Raw genomic sequence first — 27355 nt, 5'->3', positions numbered from 1 at the left:
CATCCTGGTAAATCTCCTCTGCACCCGCTCCAAAGCCTCCACGTCCTTCCTATAATGCGGTGACCAGAACTGTACGCAATGCTCCAAATGCTGCCGTACCAGAGTTCTGTACAGCTGCAACATGACCTCCTGACTCCGGAACTCAATCCCTCTACCAATAAAGGCCAACAATCCATCGGCCTTCTTCACAACCCTATCAACCTGGGTGGCAACTTTCAGGGATCTATGTACATGGACACCTAGATCCCTCTGCTTATCCACACTTTCAAGAACTTTACCATTAGCCAAATATTCCGCATTCATACAGTGAAAAGTATTTTTCTGGGAGCAGCTCAACAGATCATTAAGTACATGAGAAGAAAAGGGAATAAAAGAAAATGCATAATAGGGCAACACAAGGTATACAATGTCACTACATAAGCACTGGCATTGGATGAAGCATACAGGGGTGTAGTGTTAATGAGGTCAGTCCATAAGAGGGTCATTTAGGAGTCTGGTGGCCGTGGGGAAGAAGCTGTTTTTGAGTCTGTTCGTGCGTGTTCTCGGACTTCTGTATCTCCTGCCCGAAGGAAGAAGTTGGAAGAGTGAGTAAGCCGGGTGGGAGGGATCTTTGATTATGCTGCCCGCTTTCCCCAGGCAGCGGGAGGTGTAGATGGAGTCAATGGATGGGAGGCAGGTTCGTGTGATGGACTGGGCGGTGTTCACGACTCTCTGAAGTTTCTTGCAGTCCTGGGCCGAGCAGTTGCCATACCAGGCTGTGATGCAGCCCGATAGGATGCTTTCTATGGTGCATCTGTAAAAGTTGGTCAGGGTCAATGTGGACATGCCGAATTTCCTTAGTTCCCTGAGGAAGTATAGGCGCTGTTGTGCTTTCTTGGTGGTAGCGTAGACGTGGGTGGACCAGGACAGATTTTTGGAGATGTGCACCCCTAGGAATTTGAAACTGCTAACCATCTCCACCTCGGCCCCATTGATGCTGACAGGGGTGTGTACAGTACTTTGCTTCCTGAAGTCAATTACCAGCTCTTTAGTTTTGCTGGCATTGAGGGAGAGATTGTTGTCGCTACACCACTCCACTAGGTTTTCTATCTCCCTCCTGTATTCGGACTCATCGTTATTCGAGATCCAGCCCACTGGTCGTATCGTCAGCAAACTTGTAGATGGAGTTGGAACCAAGTTTTGCCACGCAGTCGTGTGTGTACAGGGAGTAGAGTAGGGGGCTAAGTACGCAACCTTGCTCTTGTACATTGAATGCCCCAGCGGGAGTACGTACATGTGCCGTAGCAACCCTCTTGTGTATCCAGGTGGCAATGAAGGTGTGGTAATCAGGAGATTTCCTTGCCCATCTGATACCGTGAGAGTTCTTATGGTCCAGATTTGATTGTTTGAGAACTCTAGCAACTCCCTCCTGACTGTACCACTACTGCCACCTCTTGGTGAGTCTGACCTGTTGATAGTGCACTGCAGTGTTTTTCCCTGGGATCCACTTTTGCCACCCCAGCTGACCTCCGAGGCCCACTCCGGCTGACTTTTGCAACATATCACGTTGACTTACCTTTAATGCGAAAGGGGAACCTGCTTGGTCCTAGTGATGTTGGGTTCACAGGAGGAGGGCAATGGACACATCAGGTGCAGACTTCAGCAAGTTCTTCTGTGCCGACTTTGTGAGAACAGAAAATCGAACTTCGCACAATGAAGGGCAATAGTAAGTTAATAACTTGACTCTGGAGTCTCAACTTCCAAAGGAATTCACCCGCCACTCTTATCAGAATCTGAAATGTCCCCTCATTTGCTCCAGTACCTCACTGCATATAACACGCATGGGGCTTTGCATCGTTATTTGCACAATTGACAAAACAATACCTCACGTGTGGCATGGTAGCACAGTCGGTAGGTAGCACTATTACTTCACAGCGCCAGGGACCCGGGTTCGATTCCCGGCTTGGGTCACTGTTTGCGGAGTCCATACGTTCTTCCCATGTTTGTGTGGGTTTCCTCCGGGTGCTCCGGTTTCCTCCCACAGTTTAGGTGGATTGGTCATGCTAAATTGCCTGTAGTGTCTAAAAATGTTAAGAGGGCTATTGGGTTACGGGGCTAGGGTGGAAGAGAGGGCTTAACTGGGTCGGTGCAGACTTGATGGGCCAAATGGCGGCCTCCTGCACTGTATGTTCTATGATTCCATGAGTATGCCTTGTCAGGCTCTTTAAAAAAAAATTGATTGATTTGATTTATTGTCAACATGTACCGAAGTACAGTGAAAAGTATTTTTCTGTGGCCGAGGATAGTACATAGTAGACACAAGAATAATCAACAGAGAACATTGACACATGGTACATCGACAAAACAGTGATTGGTTACATTGCGAAACAAGGGGGCAAGGTAGTCGAACGAGTTATAAAAGTTAAATCTTCTTTGTTTCAGGAAACACTGATGTAATAATTTGACTTCAGACACCAGCAGCAGCGAAGCACAACTATGCACAAGCTCCTCATGGCTGTACTGAAAGCCTGCGCTCCGGTGATGTCACGTGCACTTTTGGTAAAGACATCGATACACAATCAAATGGGAGTTGCTTATTAAAACTTTCTATAACACTTACTCTCAATTCATCTGAAGAGAGACAATAACAAACATCATAGCACACATCACAACTAATACGTCATTCTTTCGCTGGCTTTGAGACTACGTTGCGGTCTGTCTGGAACCACTGTTGACTCTGATACGGTGAGTCTTGGTTCAGTTGACCTGGACTTGAGGGTGCAGAAGTAAATTGGTTGTTAGTGAGAAGTCGATGCGATCCACTGGATGCCCCTGCGCAACAGGAATTTCAACAGAACAGTAGCATTTTCTTCTGACTTATGACCCGGAAACCTGGCTGTCTGAGTCGTGGCATAGACAAATGTGGGTGACCTTCCATTTGTGAGCTTCGCCACTAATGATACAGGACCACTTTGGTTCAGAATAGCTCCAGGCAGCCATTATCATAGATTATCATAGAATTTACAGTGCAGAAGGAGGCCATTCGGCCCATCGAGTCTGCACTGGCTCTTGGAAAGAGCACCCTACCCAAGGTCAACACCTCCATTCTATCCACATAACCCAGTAACCTCACCCAACACTAAGGGCAATTTTGGACACTAAGGACAATTTATCATGGCCAATCCACCTAACCTGCACATCTTTGGACTGTGGGAGGAAACCGGAGCACCCGGAGGAAACCCACGCACACACTGGGAGAACGTGCAGACTCCACACAGACAGTGACCCAAGCCGGAATCGAACCTGGGACCCTGGAGCTGTGAAGCAATTGTGCTATCAAAATGCTACCGTGCTGCCTTTGTTGGTTGCTGCTGAAATTCTTGACACTCAATCATCCGGATTGAAATGCGCCTCCTTGCATTGTAGTCATGCCCCTTTTCTAGCATTTCCTGTCTCCTTCCCCCTCTTGCTTTGACATCTGGATGCAGCAGGTCCAGGTGAGACTTTGCCTTCCTACCCATCACCATTTCAGTTAATGAAAGTGATTCACTGAAACAAGAACTGAGCTTAGTTCCCAAAGTACAGTCTGCCATTCTCTTCAGTCCTCTCTGTCTGAACAGCTCGCTCTGCTAAACCGTTCTATGTTGGATGAAAAGGAGCAGTATTCCAGTTTTTGTTTTGTAGATTCAGTTCTTAGATTAAATCACTCAAAACACTATCCTGTTGTCAGAATCCAGAGAATCCGGTAAGCCATGAGGCACAAACTTGGGTATAGTTGCTCTATTGTAATGGAGGCTGTAATGTTGCTCATGATGTTCACTTCTAACAACTTGGAATGTGCATCCATGATACTTAGAAACATATGACCCATAAAAGGCCCTGCACTGAAGTCTAGATCAAGGACGGTCAGGCCACCTTGATGGATGGGGTGGTGCTGGTGGCACCATCTTTTGGTTTATTTGCCACTCCAAACAGGATTTCACTTTATATACTTTCAAGTCCTGATCCATTTTTGGCCAGCAAACATATGCCCGTGCTAACATTTCATTTGGGAGGCACCCAAACGAGCCTCATGATCTTCCATCTACAACGTGCGAATGACGAGGGGGTGGAACGGCCACTCTGGACCAGCCCTCCTCTCACCCCGAATGCAACCATACTGCATGTTTAGTCATTCTTGTGTTTTGCATATGGTCGCAGTTTCTCATCTATAACAGGAGGCCAACCCTGCATAAGGAATCTCCCCACCTGGGACAAAATAGGATCCCTGTTCATCCACTTTTCCATGTTTGGCATTCACAGGAGAATTTGAAAGCTGTTTATTCAAGACCATTGTCTCTGGAGGAAATGCTGTCTTGGTTGGCACGTCCAGTAAGGAAGACAACTTGGCGTCTCTGCATTGTCGTCCTCTGCCCTCTCTTCACTGCTGAGGCTGGTTTAGTAAGAAGTCTTACAACACCAGGTTAAAGTCCAACAGGTTTGTTTCGATGTCACTAGCTTTCGGAGCGCTGCTCCTTCCTCAGGTGAACGAAGAGGTATGTTCCAGAAACACACACAGACAAATTCAAAGATGCCAAACAATGCTTGGAATGCGACCATTAGCAGGTGATTAAATCTTTACAGATCCAGAGATGGGGTGACCCCAGGTTAAAGAGGTGTGAATTGCATCAAGCCAGGACAGTTGGTAGGATTTTGCAGGCCAGATGGTGGGGGATGAATGTACTGCGACATGAATCCCAGGTCCCGGTTGAGGCCGCACTCATGTGTGCGGAACTTGGCTATAAGTTTCTGCTCGGCGATTCTGCGTTGTCGCGCGTCCTGAAGGCCGCCTTGGAGAACGCTTACCCGGAGATCAGAGGCTGAATGCCCTTGACTGCTGAAGTGTTCCCCGACTGGAAGGGAACATTCCTGCCTGGTGATTGTTGCGCGATGTCCGTTCATTCGTTGGTCGCAGCGTCTGCATGGTCTCGCCAATGTACCACGCTTCGGGACATCCTTTCCTGCAGCGTATGAGGTAGACAACGTTGGCCGAGTCGCACGAGTATGTACCGCGTACCTGGTGGGTGGTGTTTTCACGTGTAATAGTGGTATCCATGTTGATGATCTGGCACGTCTTGCAGAGATTGCCATGGCAGGGTTGTGTGGTGTCGTGGTCACTGTTCTGAAGACTGGGTAGTTTGCTGCAAACGATGCTGGTTTAGCACAGGGCTGAATCGCTGGCTTTGAATTCAGACCAAGGCAGGCCAGCAGCACTGTTCAATTCCCGTACCAGCCTCCCCGAATAGGTGCTGGAATGTGGCAACAAGGAGCTTTTCACAGTAACTTCATTTGAGGTCTACTTGTGACGAGTGATTTTCATTCATTTTCATTTCATTCATTGTACTGGTGTGAGCCCAGCACTGTACGTTTGCTGAGGCAATGGGAAGAATGCATCTCGACTCTTAAAAGACTTGTCAATGGCTTGTGGCCTGTACATATGGTGAATAAACACCCATAAAGGTACTGATGAAGTACTGCCCTGATGCCAACGGTGAGTTGTCGCATGACCGTAAGCACTTTGTCCGAACCAAAGTGAATCAGCAGGTTAGTGGATTGTAGCAGCGCTTTCACGTGCTTGATCCTTCTCTTGTGCTGCCCCCAACTTCTATTTGGTCTTTTTGTGGAGTAGCAGATAATACAGTGGTGCCAATACTGGTTGAAAGGTCTGGTAGAAACTTGTCATAGTATTTCACTAAACCCAGAAAAAATGATCCAATCTCTGGCAAATTAGTTTCCTTGATAGCTCAAACGTTTTCCTCCACAAAAGACACATCTGCCTGCACTGTGATTCTATGTTCCAGATATTCCACACTCTGCCTGGACGATGCATTTGCGATGCTTCAAAACGCAGACCTATCTCTGAAAATCTCTTGATACGTACCCAGGTTGTTGATGTACTCGGTTTTCCCTGTGATCAGAATATCGTCCAGATAAACTGCCACATGGGGAATCCCTTGCAACCACTGTCCTTTGAAAAATCACCGGACTGGAAGATAACCCAGGTGGTTGTATTTGAATACACTTGTGGGTGTTGATTGTGACCTACTGTTCTGAATCCTCTTCTAACAAGAGCTGTTGATATGCTTGACTCGTGTCCAGTTTGGAGAATGTTTTGTCTCCTGCCAGGGTTGTAAACTGATGTTCTACTATCAGCAACAGGTAGGTGTCCAGCTCGGAAAATTGATTGGTGGTAAGTTTGTAATCCCAACATATGCACACTTTAAGAACTGGTAAAATTAGAGCTGCCCATCATAAAACTGAATGGGCTCAGATGATTCTCAGCCTTTGCAGCTGCTCCAATTCTTCCACTTTGCCTTTCATGGTGTAGGGCACTGTTCTGGGCTTGACAAACTATGGGGTAGCCTGAGAATCCACGAACAACTTAACTGCAGTGTAATGCAACATATCCAGTTGGTCTTTGAAAACATCTGAATATTTCTGACATCCTCCGTCACTGTGCTTAACCTCACCCTAGTTCAGCTGAATTTTCCTGAGCCGGTCAGGCCTGAACAGACTAGGTCCATGCCTTTCTACTACCAGGAGCCCCTTGCTCTTTACAACGTCAACCCCATACGCTCCAAATAATGGTGGTAGGCTTGCTAGTGTACGTTTGAAGGTTGACCACTGCCTGAACAAGGGCTGGCACCTGCTTCAAGCCTAAATCCTGATGGTCTCGCTGATATGTGCAAAGGCTCCTGTATCCACCTCCATCTTAAGCTTCTGTCCCTTTTTATTGCTGTTGTGGGAGTCCTTGAGCTTGCAATGATTAGCATAGTGTGTGCCTCCACACCTGGAACATTCCACTGCAGTTGCCTTTGTTTGCTGGTTCTCTTTTTTTCCTGATGCACGGCACCTACCTGTGCCCCACTATGTGCCTTTTGAATATCCTTTGCATTGTTGGCAGCCACCTCCATGCCCTGAGAAACTTCTGGAGCTGCCTTCAAAGTTAGTGTGGCTTCCTTCAATGAACAGACTGTTCATTAATACCACAGACCAATCTGTCCCGGAGCATATCCTCTAACTTTGTCCCACCCCTCAGTGCTCCAGAGTTGACGCAGTTTAGCAGCAAATGCAGCTGGAGACTCTTACCTTTTCTAAAATGACTGTAGAACTTTGAACAATTACTGAGGGCTTGGGATGGCGATGATTCTGAATGAGTGTAACTAACTCCGCAAATGAAATATCCCCCCTCCAGTTTGTGTGCCAGATTGCAAGTCTTTGCCCCACACGGGAATTACGTGCTTTTTAGCCTCGTCGGCAATTCCATTTGCCAGGGAAAAAGTGTCCCAACCTTTTCTCAGTCCAGTCCTCGTGCTGCTCTGCAAACTTACTGGTCCTAAACATAGTTATTGCTGCCGACCATGTTGCAAACTAGCTACTTGCTGTCCAAAGCTTTGTCAACGTTCTACACAATTTTTTTCCTGTCCTTTTTAATCCTCGTTGCCAGAAAAGTGTAACTTGACCACACAAAAGATAGTCTAATGCATTGTAAAAGTTAATTATTTTCTTCAGAAAACATTGAGTTAATATGCAGACTCCAGCAGCAGCTAAACACTACAATGCACAAGCTCCTTGGGGCTATCGCACATCCATACACACAATCAAATAAGATTAAAACACACTATAATGGACAACTCTCAATTTTTGGCACAACCCCCAGGTGTCAGTAAGAAGCACTTTCCGGGTTGACAGAGCTGAGTTTACCATTGTCGCTTTAAGTGTATTTAAGCTGATGTCAGGTGGTCTGTCCTGTTTCATTCTTTGTAGCGATTTGATACAGCTCATTGGCTTGCTGGGTCATTTTCGGAGGGCATTAAGAGTTAACTGCATTGCTGTGGGCCTGGAGTCATGTGTTGGCCAGACCAAGTAAGGACAGCAAAATTCCTTCCTCAAAGGCATTCGTGAGCCAGGTGGATTTTTACAACAATATGCAATGGTTTCATGGTCGAGGTTTTCGATTCCAGGTTCATTATTTGTCTTTCAATACCAGTTGTCTTGTTGGGTTTTGAACCATTGCAAGTTGTTGGACAGAATTGTGCTATATTATCTCAATGAACAGCGATGATGTGTATCTTGAACAAAACTCCACTTCTGTTTCTTCGGGCAGAATTGTAGGCTGTAGTTGTGTTTGGTGGTGGTCTGGGGTCTTCTAACAGACCAGACAGTGCCCATGATCAGTGGATTCTTTAACTTGTGGTCCTGGCTTTGCATCAATCCTGACCTCACTGGATGTCTGAATGACTTGGTTCAGCATGGCACAGACCCAATGGGATAGCTGCCAAATACTGAGTTTGTTCCTGATGGGTCAGAAAGTACCTCAACTCGTCAGTACATAATTGATTTTTCTGAGCAACTAAACTTGACCAAGTTTTACCAAAATCCCTTACTGTTTTGTGTCAAATTGGAGACTATGAACCAGTCTGTTTATTTGCATTTGTCTTCAATCTGTCTGGAAATTAGAATCCTACTCTTGATGCTTGGATTGGAATTCAATAATCTTTATTGTCACAAGTAGGCTTACATCAACACTGCAATGAAGTTACTGTGAAAAGCCCCTAGTCGCCACATTCCCGCGCCTGTTCAGGTAGGGAGGGAGAATTCAGAATGTCCAATTCACCTAATAGCACATCTTTTGGGACTTATGGGAGGAAACCGGAGCACCCGGAGGAAACTCATGCAGACACTGGGAGAACATGCAGACTCCTAAGTCGGGAATTGAATCTGGGACCCTGGTGCTGTGAAGCCATAGTGCTAACCACTATGCTACTGTGCTGCCCAATTCAGGCATGTTCAGATATGCTGATCCAAGAAGTACATGGTGAGAATCTTTGCCAAGGCAGGAATCTAACATGGTGGGTGATGTATGCTGCCCTGTTCAAGTTGATCCGATTCAGTGGCATTTTGAAGAAGAGCCAAGCTTTTGACCTCTACAATTTGGTGAATCATTTGGACATCTGGTGCGTGCAGAAATGGCTCCTGTTTTGCCTGCAATGACATTTCAAAGTGACAGTGTATAGCATTTTGGAACAACTAGATGTGATGGCACTGTGTGCTTTTTAAAAAATCTCTTTGCAATGTGACAGTATGCACCTTTCAAACGTGGAGGAATTGCCTTTTTCATACACTTGTGATTAAATGACTAATTTCTGTGGGCAAATAGCCCCCACCCTGGAAGATGTAGAAAATGGTATGACATTAATATTGATTAATCATCCATTTAACTAACTGATTAATGGAACATGATGCTCACCCTCTGACTGCATGTGATCGTCTCTGTCTGATATCTCATTAGCAAGGAAAACTTTAAATAAAATTGATACTATGCTTTCGAACAAAAAGAGCTTGCATCCATCCACATGTTATTTTGCTCTGACCATTAACCAGTGGGGAAATCTATTTGTGTACTCAGTAGTTCAGAAGTCTTGCTTAGTGCTTGGCATTTGTCACGTAATGTACAAGACTGGATAGAAAACTCCTGGTAGGGTGGTGGAGGGAGGAGAAGAGCGAAACAAAGGAAGATCCCTTTGTACTATGAAGAGCAGGAGGGTTATCCCTGATGTCTTGGCCAATATTTATCTTCAACATCGGAACGGTTATCATTGGCTCTGAAGTGCTTTGAGACTTCTGGTGGGTAGCATAATGGTTAGCATTGTTGCTTCACAGCGCCAGGGACCCAGGTTCAGTTCCCGGCTTGGTTCACTGTGGAGTCTGCACGTTCTGTGTCTGCGTGGGTTTTGTCCCACAAGTCCCAAAAGAGTGCTTGTTAGGTGAATTGGACATTCTGTATTCTCCCTCTGTACCCGAACGGGCGCCGAGTTGTGGCAAGTTGGGGAATTTCACTAACTTCATTACAGTGTTAATGTAAGCCTACTTGTGACCAGATTCTTCTTGTGAAAGGTGCAAGTTTTCTTTTGTCTTGGTGCCAAACTGGCAACTTGTTGCAGCTTGAAGTTGCTTCTGGCCTGTTTGTAACCATGGGGCATGCCAGGGGTGTTGGGCCTACAGACCTGGTGTTGCGTGTAAGCTTGTGTGTGCATATTTACTGAAGTAGAAGTGATTACTTTGATTGCGAACGGCAGCCATTCTGAAAATGGCTTTTACAAATTGGAAGCTAGTTTTGTGGAAATAATTCCATGTAAATACAGTGAACAAGCTGCTGAATTTGTGATTTGTGTGCAGCCTCTTGCTGTCTCCGACAGATGGTGTTCGTGCTAATTATAATTGCTTTCTATCAATATGATGCGGCACAAGGGTTTTGTTTGCAAATATCCTGCTCCTACAGGGGATTTTCAATACCCTGTATCGGATATGTGAGATTTATGAACCCAGTTGTCCAGCTCTGCAAAATGTAGCAAGTGATAATCAATGGTACCTGGTACATGAAAGGCTAGTGTTCTGAAATATAATTCCACTTTTTAAATAAATTTTAGAGTACCCAATTCATTTTTTTTTCCAATTAAGGGGCAATTTAGCATGGCCAATCCACCTACCCTGCACATCTTTGGGTGTGGGGGTGAGACCCACGCAAACACCTGGGAGAATGTGCAAACTCCATACGGAGAGTGACCCAGAGCCGGGATTGAACCTGGGACCTCGGTGCCGTGAGGCAGCAGTGCTATCCACTGCGCCACCATGCTGCCCCATAATTCCAATCTTAGCCAAGGGAGGCAGATCTTCTATGCACTCCAATCTGTTTTTCCTCCGCAGAGAAGCATCTGCCCTTCTGTTGTAACTGGTGGTGGAAGGAGTGGGAAAGAGACGTTATAAATTGCAATTGCATCACTAAAACGGGACCATTCAGCGTATCTGATCTTCAATCAGTGTTTGTGCTCCAGACTAATTTTTCCATAAATGCATCTGTGCTATTTGTTTCGACTACTACTTGAGGTAGCGCATTGCATGTTGTTACCACTCTCGGTAACAAAAGTTTCCTTATTGGATTTGTTGATGGCACACCTGTTTAATATATATAATCTCCTGATTTTGGTCTACTGCGCAAATGGCAATGTTATCACTGTCTTCTTTTCAATCCCTCCATTAGTTCATCCCTCTGCACCTCTCGCTTGTTTTGAGCAGCGCTTTTCAAAAATGCAATCTGCAAGGGTCCCGCCAGGCGGACCACAGGCTGGCCCAAGTCACGAGTGCGCAATATGACCACAGCCATACGAGCAAACAGGCTAGAAGTGATGCTGCACAACCAGACTAGCTCTCTTGTTACTCTTGATTTTGTTTAATTTTGATGCAATGTAGATGATTTTTAAATTTCAGGTTAATCTGTTCGCGTGTCACATTTTGTAGTATGAAAAGGTTTCTACTTGTTTCTGGCACTTATTACAATTGGTGCAAAAGCCACCAAATATTTATAGTTTCCATTCATTCTGACCAAACTTTGCAGCAAGTAAAAGTTGGACTGACAGGTGGTCCATGGTACCTTCTGCAGTTATGTGGTCTTCAGTCCTAGCCCCAGTCGACTCTGTCTTTCCTGGTGGTTGTAACCTCTCCATTCTAATATTGTCTTGTGGAATCCATTTTTGTGTCTTACACAGATCTGGTCTCCATCTTATTATGTTAGTCCAAGTGGAGTCTAACCAAGTTTCTATGGATAACTTCTCTGCTTTTCAATTAAATCCACTAGATTTAGTGGCTTTATTAAACTTGATGTTTATGTACATGTGCTACAGATAGCTTTTGCTCCTCCACCCCATTTAGTTTTATTATACAAGCAGAATGTGGTATTCTTCTTCTCCCTACCAAAATACACTACCTTGCATTTGCTAAACTAAAATTAATTTGTCAATTAAACACCAATCTGCACAATTTATTTTCTAAATTTAAAGTGCTCTCTTTCCGAATTAAGGGGCGATTTAGCGTGACCAATCCACCTACCCTGCACATCATTGTGTGTTGGGGTGAAACCCACGCAGATACTGGGAGAATGTGCAAACTCTACACAGTGGGCCGGGATCGAACCCGGGTCCTCGGTGTCATGAGGCAGCAGTGCTCATCACTGCGCCACCGTACTGCCCTCAATTCTGCACACTTTGTTTAAGATCTGGTTTTAGTGCTGTTGCCTCAGTAGACATTCTAAATCAGACCACCCAAGTTCTGCTCATATCAGTCAATTCTTTATGTATGGAGGTACAATGATGTGCATCATGTGTAGCCCTTGAAGGTGTTCATACTGTGACTGTGAATGCAATTTCTAATTAAATTTGTGGTGAAGTGAAGGATAGCAGACAAGTGCGTGCTCAGAACTCAGCTATTTGATTACTGTGATGGTAGCACATGCAAATGAAACCAGTTCCATGCAGTATTTTAATCTTTTTCTCTTCCTCGTCGCCCCTATTTTTTTTTTTCAGCCTGAAGAGTTATTCATACAAATCCTGGAAAGATTCTGGTGCTTTCTTTCTATGCTTCTCCTGAGCATAATGCTGACAATTGAATAGCATAGTAACATTTAGCGATGTTAGATGAATGTGCTTTGTTATTCTGCTTTTGGTTTGTTTTCACTGCAAGAAAAAGCGTGCATGGGCAAAGCCACAGTGCAAGATTTGTAATTTATGAATTTCTTGTGTTTAAAATGCTATCTCGATATGTTGCTTCTATTAACGCTCTGCACTGCATTTTCTGATTTAAGTTTTGAATTAATGTAGATTCTGTTGATCTAGCTATTATAAAACGTGAGCACTTTGTCTCGTGGGAGCAGCCAGAGGGATGCTATGCAGAAATTGGTGCGCAATGTCCTCTGCAATCTGGTTGTTCCCTTCTTTTCCCCACAAATAAAATCTTGACTCCATTTTGTGTTGCTGCCTCCATTTGTTCCTATTTTTTATGAACCATTCATTTCTCCATCCTTTTTGACATTGACATCTTGTCCAGGTACCATTTGAATGTCATGGGGGCCATTGTACAAGTGAGCTTTAACGGTTTAGTGTCAGATCATTGGATGGCTATAATGCGTTCAGTTTAATGCTGATTTTTATGGTTGTAAGTGTTTTTGTATATTGTCACTGGTTAGTGATCAAGTGCAGAGACTGCAAAGTGTCCTTGGCCTTCTGACTATGCAGGCCAAAAATAAGATTTTAAAATGGAAATTGATTCCCATGACATAGTGGCTGTAAGTATTATTTGAATTGTTTTTGAGGGCACTTGTTTGTTTCTAAGGAAAGCCGAGGATTAGTGTTGAGCACTGAACCAGCATTGGGGAGTGGGAGAATTCTATTTAACCTCCCTGGGTTCAATGTACTTGTCAGCTAAATATCACCACTGCACTCGACCAGAGCCTGAGAAATTGTCAGATTAGCATGTTAACTTTGTGCCCAATCACCTCAATTGTGGGGTTAAGATGTGCCAAGCATTGATGCAAGAAAAACAGAAGACAGTTGACTAGCAGAGCCCCGACCATGCCAGAACTTCCCTCCTTCAGGAGGGAATAGTGTAGAGTTCTATGGAAATGAAATAGAACATTTTCATGATTTACATTTTATTTTGTCATTGATGGTCCACATCATGCATCCCCTATTTACCAGTAATGTAATTTCAAAATTGCAGTGATGTGGGCTGCTTCAGTTTGTGTTGCCATTATCTTTTACCTTTCTGACCTATATCACCCTGTATATAACAGCTATTTTCTTTTGCTTTTATGCAATCCTGCATTTGATTCTGCAGGATTTTAGCACATCATCTCAGGCCTAGGGCCTGGGGTGCTGTATACAAGCAAAAGAGAATTCACACAGTGTGCTGAAATGATGGTGGTTAATATCTATAGGATATTTGCACTGGGTTGTGAAGCTGCATTTGAATCTCTGGTTCTAATTACTTGGCTCAGAGGGTCCCAAACGTTTTAATGCATGTACCCATTCCCCGGCGAGATTCAGATCCTATTCAAATGTGCTCCCTTCAGATTTATAAATAGAATCATTAAATCCTATTTATTTTAAAAGTTGTGGGGAAATTGAGCAGTTCCAAATGCTCACTCTGCCTTTAATATGTAAAGATTGTGTGCCTCATAGCCGCTTCAAGGTCTTTGCTTTTCATGTAGCACTTGGAATATGCCACAAAAATGTCTTTTGGTTATGCGATGTTGCATCAATTAAAATTAGAGTGCGTTATGGAGTGATCTCAGCACAGCAGAGATGTTTTAATCCCTGCTGATGTCTGGAATCGGACATTAGATCTCCTGAGCTGCAACAACTCTAGCAGTTGGTCCAAAACTCCTTGGCTATGAGGCCATGTTGGTGGCTCTTGTTCATTTGCACTCTCCATCTACTGGCCCAAAGTTTGGGAACCTCCGGCCTAATGTTATTGCTTTTCAACAGCAACAGAATCTAGAGACTGAATTGCACTAAAGTCACTATTGGAATGTTTTGCATGCGGCTTTGAGAACTTGTGGCCTTTTTTCACACAAACTTTGTGATTGTTTTCACTCCCATAATGCTTTTAGGCAGCCAGCTTCTGCAAAGTGGTATGACCGAAGAGACTACGTCTTTGTTGAATTTTGTGTAGAAGACAGTAAGGATGTTGAAATAAATTTTGAAAAAGAGAAGTTTACATTCAGGTACGTAGTAGACATTCAATCCCATTTATATCAATGTCTGTCATAAGCTCAGGGACAGATTTATTTCACATCTTAAATGCATTTGAAAAGAATCTGGGCTCTAGTTTAGTAATAGCATTTCTCACTAGCACTGTTCACAAGTTTGAGTTTTACAGTTGTAGTATTTTAATCCGGTAATTAAAAGTGCCAACCTCGGCAAATCTGTCGTATTTGAGGCTTGGACACAACTTGTCAGTGTAACCGTGCACTAAGCTTTGTGTTTACCTGCAGAACTTTACAGAATTTTGATGATTTTCTATTTTAGAACATTAACTGTGAAGACTTGTGGCCAGCAAAAAGACTTAATTCACCTTTCCGTCGTGAAAAAAATGCCTTGGCATTTGCGCAAGAGACTTATTCAGTCAAGTCAGCACTAATGTATTTTGCGTGTTTCCTTTTCTCTCCTGTCTCCCTCCTATCCATTTTCCTTTTGTCTTCCCATTGCTACATACTGTTGCGGCTAAGTGAGCACACCACTGCTATTCTTATACTGGCTGCCAAGGGGTATGCGGTTAATCCAGGAAACTTGCCCCTTAAATCTTGTCTCCTTTTGTGGATGCGCCTGACCGTCACGTGTTATAGCCTGAGACTAGCAAATCACGATGTAGACTTGAGTTCTGCATCCTGCTGCTCTAAGCGCAAAATTAGATCATCAAAATGCTGCAACATCAGGATATGTCCTGAAAGCAAAATTCCTGTCTTAAATTCTTCAGAAAAGGCTGAAATGTTGCAAACTGGGATCATTGTAATTTAGAAACTTGGCATGGTATGTGAGGCTGCCACAAGAACCATGCAGACCAGGGAAAAGTATGCCAATCGTGTGGTTTTTCATCAAATGTTGCCGGTGATGAGTTTGAGGATGACTTGAGCTGAACACCACAGATTGGTAACCTTTTATTAATTGAGCTCTGGATGGAAATTCTTGCGTTTTAAATTTATTCTTGAAATGTGTGTAGATGCATGCAATTTTAGAATGCCACAACATGGAAGTGTGTGAATTAACTGAAGCAGTCAATTTGGTTTGTGCTTCTAATATACAGTCCTCTGCTACCTTAGTGGCGCTGATCAGGCTTCCAGACCTTTCTGCTAATGCTGCTGAGTTGGTTTCCTCAGACGCGTGCAGTGGAGGATCTTGATTAAATGCCTCTTCACTCATTTTGTCTCCTTCGTTAGCCACCAAAAAATCTGAGATCGGGCAATAACCTTAAGGGAGCTGATAGCATCCAAATAAAAGTGAATTACAGAATTGTCAGAAATACTGGTGTTACCACAGTCAGAAGAATAATTTGGGCCTTTGAACATGCAATTCTGTTAAAACCATGAGACTTGGGAAGGTTACCATTGAATCATATGCTAATTAAACTGTTTCTTGACAAAATAGTTTTATCACAGGTTTCCACGGTTACTCTACAGTTAAGAGTCAATAGGGAACCAGTTATTTTTTGCTGCTTCCCTTATTTTTCTGTTCTCTTCTGCCTATTTTCTCCCACCTTCTCTCTCGTCTCCCCCTCGCCTCCTGTCTCTCCCCCCCCAAATGCTGTTGCAAAGAATTACTGTATTGGGTGAACTGGCAAAATTTGAGCCTGCACTGCTGTTCTGAAAATATGGTCATCGGTGGTGCAGTGGTTATCACTGATGCCTCATGGTGCTGAGGCCCCGGGTTCGATCCTGGCCCCGGGTCACTTTCCATGTGGAGTTTGCACATGCTCCCCGTGTCTGCATGGGTCTCACCCCCACAACCCAAAGATGTGCATGGTAGGTGGATTGGCCGTGCTAAATTGCCCCTTAATTTCGGAGGGGGGGGGGGAGAAAAGAGAGAAAGAGAATAGAAAACGTGGTCAGAAATCTAGGTTTGTCCTACCTTTGTCCTGCAATTCACTGCAGTTAGGCAAGTGGCAGCACATTTGATGTAGTCAGTGAGCCCGAAGATGGGACGGCAGATCAGTAAGTATAAGAGGGCATATTTTAAAATGGCAATATATACCTAGAGCTGCATATGGCGGAAGCAACATCTTTGCGCAAAAGCTCGCAAATTTTTCCCAATCTTGCATGTTGAAGCCAAATGCAACTGCGATCCTGGCTGTCACCAGCTAACAGCACATAATGGAAATCAAACCCAGGATTTTGTATATTCGTACATTTTGTTATAAATTGAGCTGAGGTGAGTCACACAGATTTTGAAGCTGATATTGTTGACTGCATGCTCTAGTATAATTTTGAGACCAAAATGAGGAAGGGGATTTGCTCAAAATTTGACACTCCATCCTCTTTAGAATTTAAGATTAAAATATTCTCATTTTCTGTAGGTTTCCTTTAATAGTGTCTGCCATTTGGATAGTTTTTCCCTTTCCTTCTGCACTCTCAACATTTGCGAAATGGGAGATTTTCTCCATGCATTATTCCCTGAGGGCTGGGGGGTTTCTCTCTCTCTCCCTCTCCAAGGCTCCTAACCTGGGGCTGCACTCATTTGTTTTATTTTTGCTGGGCATTTAATGCAACAAGTTTATTTTGGTATTGCTGTTGGCTATGTGAGACCTGTTTGAGGAACCAGCAGTATTTGCATGATGGAAGTTCTTTTAAGAGCCAGTGAGATTTTTTTTTTGGCTATCCAATAATAACCGTAACCTACGTGTGATGATGGAATTACCTCTGCATGTTTATAGATTAAACCAAAAGGCAATCGGGGGTGGCAGAAATGAACGTCCTTAAATTTATTTCCGGACAGCACGGTGACCTCGTGGTTAGCACAGCTGCCTCACTGCACTGAGGTCCCAGGTTCGATCCCGGCTCTGGGTCACTGTCCGTGTGGAGTTTGCACATTCTCCCCGTGTCTGCGTGGGTTTTGCCCCCACAACCCAAAAATGTGCAGAGTAGGTGGATTGGCCACACTAAATTGCCCCTTAATTGGAAAAAATAATTGGGTACTCTAAATTAAATTTTTTTTAAATTTCCTCCCTTGTCTTTAAAGTCAAAATTATTTTTCTGGTCTTGTTCAATTCTTTTGCTGATGAAGGTTGGTTCAGTTGGTAAGTGGACTGCTCAGTGTGGTATTGAAGCATGCTGGCTTTGAAGGTCTTTGAGGTTCAACCCCTGACCTGTGCTGAACTGGCTAATTTCCACTTGGAGCATTGCGAATGCCACAGTTGACTATGTCCTTGGGCTAGAATGGGGAAAACCACCCAGGCTTCATTGTAGTGACTGCCCAATGACCACTCTTGACCAGTCCAGACATGTGTTAATATTTGGGCAGGAGGATTGGGGTCAGCTGTTCTCACTTCTGTTCTGAATAAGATTAGAGCCAAAAAGTAAAAGCAGGTGCTGAAATTGACACGCTGAAGACTGTCCACAGATTCTGCCATCTGGTATGGTGTTCGCTTTTTCACAGCACAAAGATATTGCTGCTGGGGGTGGAGAATGGAAGTGGGAAATGTATATACATCAAACTGGTGTGGGTAGGATAAAGGGTAGGGCTGCTATAAGGAGGTGGCGACCAAATGCGTAATGAGAGAATGCAGAAGGTAGGTTGAATGGAGGACTCGTGCAAAGTGGAGCAGGCTGAATTAACAATTGAGTTGACTTGGAGAAAGGAGTAGAAAGAGGCAGATTTTTTTTTTTTTTTTTTTTGCTGGAAGTGACAGCACATCCATTCCATCACATCGATACCTATTGCCCATAAGAAAATGTGTGCTATAGCGAAGGTCTGATTAGCGTCAATATTAAGAACATATGCCTAGTAGAAAGATGGAGTGCTGTCCCTTCCATCTTGGTGTAACTTCATTAACCGTGTACAAGGACAGCGACCTGTTATTGGGAGTGGGGCAGCGAATCGAATTGGCCAGCAAGTGTTTGGGGTTGCACTTGGCAGATAAAATAGAGTTCTTGTGCACTTAGTCCTTCAGTTCTGATTTAACGGTTTGTACCTGGAAGATGTGTCTAGCTACAACGCAATGGTTTTTCTTTTAGCTATGTGTCCACAGACTTTTATGGCCACACCTGTTTGCTATAACATTTGCTTCATATTCTGATGTATGGACTTTCACAGAACTACTCTGATGTATAGACTTTCACAGAGCTGTTTGGGGTATGAGCCTTAAGATATGGAACACTAGTAAACTAAAATATTAACTTGAACAAACATTAACTTGATTCTTAGCATTTTTTAATCTATTGTTTGGCTCATGTTTTGAGAGCAGGATATTAATTATTTTTTTGTATGGCTTATCTCTCTTCCATGTAGCTGTCTCGGAGGAGCTGAGAATGTAAAACAGTTTAATGAAGTTGACCTTTATAATGCAATTGACCCAAGTGTAAGTATTGGTGATCATGTGACTATTTCTTTGTTTTTCTATCCCAGTGCCAGTTCTTAGCCTATAGAGCATGCCTATAGACCCATTCCCAAACTCTGCTAGGGAAATTGTTCAGTTTGCCACCAAGGCAACAGTGGTTTACTTTTGTTTTGTAAATGTTGGATTAAATTTTTTTTTTTTTAAAGGTTGCAGTATTTGGGGAAGTCAATGTTTTGATTTACAATGTACATAGTTGGGGCTGAGTTTTTACAAGTAGCTTGATATCTTCACCCTCCTTCCCCCCCCCCCCCCCCCCCCCCCCTTGAAGGGATTAACCTCTTGTGCTCCTGGGCCTCTGCCCATGTTACTCCTGAGCTGTTAGGGTGTGCCCGAAGGTTGTTGACTGGATAATTTACCTCCCATTGTGGTCATGGAGAAGTATCGCCCTATAGCAGTGCAACTAGAGCCCAACCTGGTATTTATTTTTAACTGACCTACTTAAATTTGTTGGGATAGAAATTCTTGTTGTAAATTTGTTTAATTTTACAGACCTGTTTAATTCAGATGTATGTTCTCCATATATTCTGTAGGATTCCAAACACAAGCGGACAGACAGATCTGTCTTATGCTATTTACGAAAAGGAGAAGTTGGTCAAGCATGGCCACGGTTAACTAAAGAAAAAGCAAAGGTAACTGAGATCATTGCAGTATTTTAAGTTTAAAACCAAAGTGCTTGAAAAGCTCAGGTCTGGCTGGATCTGTGGAAAGAGGAACAGTTAATGTTTTGAGTTGAATATTACTTCTACACTCCGCAGATAATGCCTGACCCGAGTATTTACAGCACTTTGTGGATGCTGGAAATCTACATTAAAAACAATATTTTGCATTTATCATTGCTATATTTGTTTCTTTAATATTTCATATCACTTGCGTTCAATACTGATTGACCACTTTTGTACAGTTAAACTGGCTCAAAGTGGATTTCAATAACTGGAGTGATTGGGATGATGATCCAGAAGAAGAAGATCTATCCAGCTTTGAAAAGTTCTCGCAGGTAGGAATGAATGTCTGTTTGGAATTAGAAGCAAATTATTACTCCACTTGAGTATAATATAATATGACCTCCGAAAGGATAGTTGCGACATTTAGCAAGTGTTGAGCATCAGTATATCTTGGCATTTGAAAAATGGGTGGCCCTTACCTGAAGGAATAAACTTGAAAATCCTGGAACATGTTGAACAACTGGTGTCAATGGCGAACTGTTTTCACTTTGGAAAATGATTTGTATTGAGTCCGGTTCTGTGGTGAAGTGCGGCTGCTCATGTGCAGGCACAGATGGTGCCAGGAGGCTATTAGACTGTGGAGGGTACGGCAGATGATTGACTTAGTTTGTTGCCACTCAACCCCATAGGTACTCTTTTTTTTTTTTTTTTTTTTCTTCTCTCTCTCTCTAATGAGATCACAGGCGAATCCTTGCTCGTTGTAATCTGCCACTTTTTCCTCATTCCCCAAGATTTGAAAGCTCAGCCGTGATCAGTTTAGCACTGGTTAGGGATTGCATTCTGGTTTGTAACTCCGCACCAACCCAATGTGTGTCTCGTCCCTTTTTCACGTGCCGTCATCATTGCATTGCAATAGAATTAAATAACTTTTAGACTTGACTTTAAATAGACTTGACTTTTAAAAAACCTTCTTTTAGATGATGAACAATATGGGAGGAGATGATGATGGTGACATCCCAGACGTAGATGGAATGGATGATGTAAGTATGAAGATACTAGCTTGTTGAATTGTGTAGTTTCAGAGTATTTTATTCTGTTCAGTGGAAATGTAATTGTGGAACAGCCTAGTAAAAGTTGATTGAAATGGGGCATGGACAACTGGGATATGATTTTGGCAGTTCTATTGTGAGCACTTTTGTTTTTGTGCCAGCCTCAATCTTAGAATTGAGAGAATTGGATTTGTGTTGCCAAATTATTGGGTTTGGCAGAGGGCTTGTTCTCAGAATGGCTATTTCGGATTGTACAGATGTGATCCCAGTACCATGGTCATTCTCGTGTGGTGTCTGGCTCTGGCCTCTTGTGCAAACCCTTCCCTTTAACTCACCATTGGTGGCAGTGGCCTTTGCATCCAGGCTCCAAGCTCTCTAATTCCCTTCCTAAACTCCTCTGCCTCCAAATCTTTGTCCTCTTTAAAACCCACCTTTTTAGTTATTTCTTCTAATATCTGCTCTAGCTTGTGTCCATTCTCTCTTTCTCCCCCCCCCCCCCTTGCATCTCTATGAAGTATTGTAGGACCCTTTTCTCTGTCAAAGGTGCTGCATAAATGCAAGTTTCTTTTTAGTGTTAGCAGACTTGTACAATTGTAGGTATTTGTGGACAGTTGAGCCCTATTGCAATAAGCTCACAATACATTTTCTAGTGTTCCTTTGCTTTTTATCCCTGTCGAAACAAGCTGTATGCTTATAACCAAATATAACATTGGGATGCAGGTCAACTTTCCCCAAAAATTTATTTCTGATCTGTTGTGCTGAAGATTTTTATGATCCATTAGGTCAGGAAAGTACAAGAACAGCTGCAATATGCAACTACAATAATAGTCATAGTTGGAGGCTTCGAACAGTACCAGATGCATAGCCAGGGAAAGGGAAAATGTGAGCAATATATTTTAAAAAACAGCACATAGAAATCCTACAGTGCAGAAGGAAGGCCCTTCGACCATTTGAGACTGCACTGACCCTCTGAAAGAGCACCACTCTCTCAGCCTATCCCCACTTAGCCTGCACATCTTTGCACACTATCATGACCAATCTACCTAACCTGCACAGCATTGGACTGGGAGAAAGCCGGAGCACCCGGAAGAAACCCACACAGACATGGAGAGAAAGTGCAAACTCCACACAGTCACACAAGGCTGGAATTGAACCTGGGTCCCTAAAATATATTGACCGAGGTCTGTTCCAGTGACTTGAGGGTAAGGGATGGAGACCACTCCTACAACCCAATGGATTCTTTTAATTTTGCATTTCTAACTTCGCATATTGCATTGTGACAATATGGCGACTACTGGAAAGAAGTAGTGAGTGTAACCAACAAATGTGATGAATACTAGGACTTCTCCCTCTCGACTAAGTACATTTTCAATTTGGACTGTAGTTGTGGAATGTCGAGATATTCTATAATGGGGAGGTGATGGTGTGTAATTGGGGAAACTATTTTGCCCCTGTGGTTCCTCTTGTCATAATGACTGGAAATATGCTGGTATTAAGAGTTGTGCTACTTGCTTATCTGAAACCGTGAATTAGTTTCACGTGCCAATATATTTATTAAATGGCTTTAATAATTTATTCTTTAGGATGGATCGCAGGACAGTGATGATGAGAGTAAGTAGAATTTTGGCTTTTTTAAAAGATGACCCAAGTTTAAGTTTTTGCTTGTTACTCAGTGTTTTGTATCTCTTTTTCAGAAATGCCAGATCTAGAGTAAATGGATTGGGAGAAAAAGGCTTCAGGGAATTGGAAGAAAAGCATTCATTAAACTGTTAATTTTTAACAAAACAATTATAAGTTGATAGCTGTTGAGGGCAGTGGTGCATCTTTCAATCCACTTTCAACCTGTTCAAAGGCTTTTCTAGGGGTCGATGCATACCAGAGTATTGGATGAAATTGCTTACCAGTACAGTACAATATGAAAACCTGCCATTATGTACAGATTCCAATTTGCCAGGACTTTGCAAAACAAATAATTTTAAATTATTTATAGTGATTTGAGTTTGTATTGACTAGAACTAAACCTCGCAGTCGGATGTTCCCGCACAATCTACTTTTTTCCAATTAAGGGGCAATTTAGCATGGCCAATCCACCTACCCTGCACATCTTTTGGGTTGTGCGGGTGAGACCCACGCAGACACATGGGGAGAAGTTCCCATACAATCTAGTACTGAATGTCTTCAGTATCAATAAAGCCACCATAGCTAATTCTGCAGCAGTTAGGATGCTGAGGTTTTAATAAGTTTTCAAAGTGGCTTCATCCCTAATAATTGGTTAAATCTCTGTTAATGGTATCGGTTGACCCTTGAGCTTCTACATCTGTTAGTATGAAGAGTGATAAAGCTGTACATTGTCGCTTGTGGATCTTAAGTGGCTGTACATTTAGATGACCAAGTGTATTTGCACTGTCTTGAGTATGAATGCAAGTTTGAAGAAAATGTTAATACACTATCTTTAGGATGTATTTTGTGAAATCTGCTCAGTACAAGCTGAACCTCAATTTATGTCAAATGCAATGGAATTTTTTTTAAGCCTACAATATCTTTCTAATAAACTGTTAACACTTGCTGTGTTTTTGTCATTATTTCACAAATGGGCAAGAGTATAGGACCTGTATATGAAGAATCTTAGTCAAGATTGCTGAATAAAATAGGATTACATCGACTTTTAAAATATTTTCAGTATTGTCGCACAGCAACTCCAGTCAGTAGTCTACTTTTAATCCTCTCCCCCCCCCCCCCCCCCCCCAATGCAGAAGACTTTTATATGGTCCCTGAGACAGTGTAGCACATGGCTCGTAATTCTTGGCTGAAATAAACTACACACTGGAGTTAACATGCGCATAAAATTTCTGCCTCGGTTTAATGTCTAGAGCTGTATCCCTCACGCAGATTCGTTTGAAATGCAACAAAACTTGTATTTGTGCAGCAACTTCGTAGGTAGGAAACCCACGCACACACGGGGAGGATGTGCAGACTCCGCACAGACAGTGACCCAAGCCGGAATGGAACCTGGGACCCTGGAGCTGTGAAGCAATTGTGCTATCCACAATGCTACCGTGCTGCCCTTGATGTCAAATGTTCCAAGATGCCTCGGGAAAAATAGATTAGGTGCAGAGCCTATAGAGGAGGGTTGGGAGAAGTGACTGGCAAGTTTGGAAATGGTTTTGGGGGGGTCCAGAGTGGGAAATGGTTTTTGGGGGGGGGGGGGGTACAGAATGGGGCCAAAGCAACTTTAAAGTTATGCTACAAAAGATGGAATATGGAGCACTGGTTGCAGAGTCCAATAACAAGGATGTGGGAGTGGGTGGAAGTTTGCAACTGTGCGGTAAGTATGAGCTTTGGAGAAAATTGTAAACGGGTGAGAATTTTAACTTTACGTTGAGGAGCCAATAATGGGTTATGGAGATGTTGTCGAGTGGGATGGGGAGGAGTGGCTGAGAAAGTTAGACTGATAGGCATGGTGTTTGAGAAGTTCCTCACTTGTCTGCTGACAGTTTGGTTCAGATAAAAGAATGACAATGAAAGCTGCATCAAGCAGAGGGAACTTGTACCCAAAAGAATATTTTACATTTATCCCACATATTAGCAGGTGACCAAAACCTGGTCAGTGGGGCATATGTTGTCCAATGAATGATGGAAAATACAATATAAAAAATCCTGATCTTAAATTGCTACATTCTGGACAATATGTACCTTTTTATGTAAAAATATATATATATATATAATCCTTCAAGAACCTTTACGCACTGTTCTGCTAAGGGATAATGTTAATTAAGATTTGAGACGACAAACTCAACTTGTGTTCTTGATCAGTTATTGAGTTGAGTAACTTCAAAGCTGAGCACTAAATGTGTTTTTCCTTTAACCCTTGACTAACTGCTATCTGGGTTCACTTAAAAAATATATATATGAATTGCATAAACTCATAATTGACCATTTCAATAATTAATACGTTTGTAATTTCATGCATTCCACCCATGGATGAAATCCAAGAAACCACCCAGCTCAGTTTCTAATCCTGCCTACAGAGTGACGTGATACGCTGAGGTTATGGGATCTATTAAAACTATAGGAATGCTGAATTTACTAAAATAATGCCCAGATTAGCATCCAAAAATAGTGCAGAGTTCAATCTGAGGAAACTGAAGATAATCTTTTGGCCTGGAATGTGGGGTGGGGGGGGGAGAAAGAGAGAGAAAGAGATTTATCTTATTTTCTTTCTCTCTTTCCTCCCCCCCCCCCCCCCCCCCCCCCCCCACACACACACACAATTTATATACTGTCTCTAAAAGATATTCAGTTTCCTAGGAAGCAATCTGGTTACCCTCTTGAATTGTATTGCCCATTTTCCATGGAAGTCCAGACAGCGCATTTGGAAGAATAGCTTTAAGGATGAGAAGGTGAATTGGATTGTTCACTACTCTGTTAACTGACTTGTAAATAGCAAATTGTAGGTTCCTCTTAACCTACTTTATTTTTTCAGCCTTTGACAATTGAATGCTGTTGATGGGCCTTGTCAATTCTGACTTGTTTACAATATATATTAATGGCTTGGACGAGGGAATAGATTGCATTATTGCCAGGTTTTCAGATGGCACAAATGGGTGGGAAGTCAAGTGAGGATAACTGTGTCTAGGGAGGGATATAGGCAGGTTAGGCGAGTGGGTAAAAACTTAGCAGATGGAATATAATGATGGGAAATGTGAAGTTATGCACTTTATTCGGAAGAATGAAGGGGCTGAATATTAATGGGAAAAGACGGAAGAAAACTGAAGCACAGGGATCTGGGTGTCCACGTGAATAAATCACACGTTGGGGTACAAGTTCAGCTAATTGGGACGGTAGTGGACTGTTGGCTTTAAAGGGATTGGAATATAAAAATAGGAAGTCCTGCTAAAACTATACAGGGCACTAATTAGACCACAGCTGGAGTACTGTGAATAGTTTAATCTCCTTTTCCTTATAAAATAAATTGAGTGCCCAATTTTTTTTTCCAATTGAGGGGCAATTTAGCATGGCCAATCTGCCCATCTGTGTTGGAAAAAAAATGAAAATAGCTTGTCACAAGTAGGCTTCAAATGAAGTTACTGTGAAAAGCCCCTAGTCGCCACATTCTGGTGCCTATTTGGGGAGGCTGGTACGGGAATTGAACAGCGCTGCTGGCCTGCCTTGGTCTGCTTTCAAAGCCAATGATTTAGTCCTGTGCTAAACCAGTCTGGTGGGGCGAAACCCACACAACCCACTGGGAGAATGTGCAAACAGACAGTGACCCAGAGCCAGGATCGAACCTGGGATCTCGCCACCGTGCTGCCCCTTTTCCAAGCAAAGATGCAATAGCATTGGAGGCAGTCCAGAAAAGGTTCAAGAGGTTGTTGAGTAGGTTGGGCCTGTGCTCATTGGAGTGAAGAAGAATGAGGTGACCTTATTGAGACTTCTAGGATTCTTAGGGTAGATGCTGATAGGGTAAGGGGTCGCCTGATTAAGACCGAGATGAGGGATTTCTTCTTTAAGGGTAGCGAATCTGTGGAATTATTTCCCGTAGAAGCTGGGTTATGTATGTTCAACGAAGGTGGGAATGGAGAGTTCAGGATTATATCAGATCAACCATGATCTCATTGAATGATGGGAGCATACGTGAGTGGCCGCCTACTCCTTCATGTTGGTTAGATTATGAATAGGTGGACCCAATATTGCCCTCTTATTTTCTTGTTCCTGTGTGATTTTCTATTACTTGAATACATTATTGGGTAAGTTTTTTAATTTGAGTGGAGGTTGCTCAAGAGTAAGATTCCAGTGGAGTAAGTCTCACTCCAGTACCGTGATTTTGAAATCTAGAGATATAATTATTTAAGTTTTGTATTAGATTACATAGAATTTACAGTGCTGAAGGAGGCCATTCGGCCCATCGAGTCTGCACCGGCTCCTGGAAAGTGCACCCTACCCAAGTCCACACCTCCACCCCATCCCCATAACCCAGTAACCCCACCCAGCACTAAGGGCAATTTAGCATAGCCAATCCACCTAACCACATCTTTGGACTGTGGGAGGAAACCCACGCAGTTCTGCAGTCTCTCTCCTTCCTTCCCTATGTATAGTATGTGTTGTCTGTATAGCATGCAAGAAACAATACTCGTGTGACAATAAATTAATCGATGTATGCAACAAAAAAGTTCAGCTTAATAATATAACATTTTATTATCACCTACAATCTTAGTATCCATGCAATCACCATGCTGTTAAATGATCCACACTGCTTTGGGGGGGGGGGGGGGGGGGGGGGTTAAAAGTTGGTTCTCGTACTATGTGGGATTGATATGGGCCGCACGGTAGCATAGTGGTCAGCACTGTTGCTTCAGTGCCTGGGTTCTTGGGTCACTGTCTATGTGGAATCTGTACATTCTCCATGTTTGTGTGTTTCCTCCAGGCCCTCTAGTTTACTCCCACAAGTCCTGAAAGACATGCTTGTTAGGGGAATTAGACATTCTGAATTTTCCCTCCCTCCCTGAACAGGTGCCGGAATGTGGTGACTAGGGGATTTTCACAGTAACTTTATTGCAGTGTTAATCTTTGTCACAAGTAGGCTTACATTATTATGCGTTGCTCCCTTTTGAGAAGAATGATAACTGCAACATTGAACTAGAGTGGGGGCATGTTTAAATATGAATATAGAAACCCTTTCTCAAC

At 43.0% G+C, this 27355-nt stretch overlaps 1 protein-coding gene across 1 annotated transcript in view; it reads left to right on the top strand.

The window, feature by feature from the left end:
* Positions 1-23235, top strand: part of LOC140405486 (prostaglandin E synthase 3-like) — a 30925-nt gene extending 7690 nt beyond the window's left edge. Inside the window, exons 2-8 of the mRNA XM_072493984.1 lie at positions 14462-14575; positions 18852-18921; positions 19491-19589; positions 19862-19954; positions 20600-20662; positions 22255-22282; positions 22366-23235. Coding sequence (XP_072350085.1) covers positions 14462-14575; positions 18852-18921; positions 19491-19589; positions 19862-19954; positions 20600-20662; positions 22255-22282; positions 22366-22385 — 487 coding nt within the window. The 3' untranslated portion in view covers positions 22386-23235. The remainder of the gene's footprint in view (positions 1-14461; positions 14576-18851; positions 18922-19490; positions 19590-19861; positions 19955-20599; positions 20663-22254; positions 22283-22365) is intronic.
* Positions 23236-27355: the final 4120 nt, after the last annotated feature.

This window comes from Scyliorhinus torazame, chromosome X (genome assembly GCF_047496885.1).
Source record: "Scyliorhinus torazame isolate Kashiwa2021f chromosome X, sScyTor2.1, whole genome shotgun sequence".
Lineage (NCBI taxonomy): Eukaryota > Metazoa > Chordata > Chondrichthyes > Carcharhiniformes > Scyliorhinidae > Scyliorhinus > Scyliorhinus torazame.
Note: the sequence above shows the minus strand (reverse complement) of the source record. Positions and strands in the feature narration are given on the sequence as shown.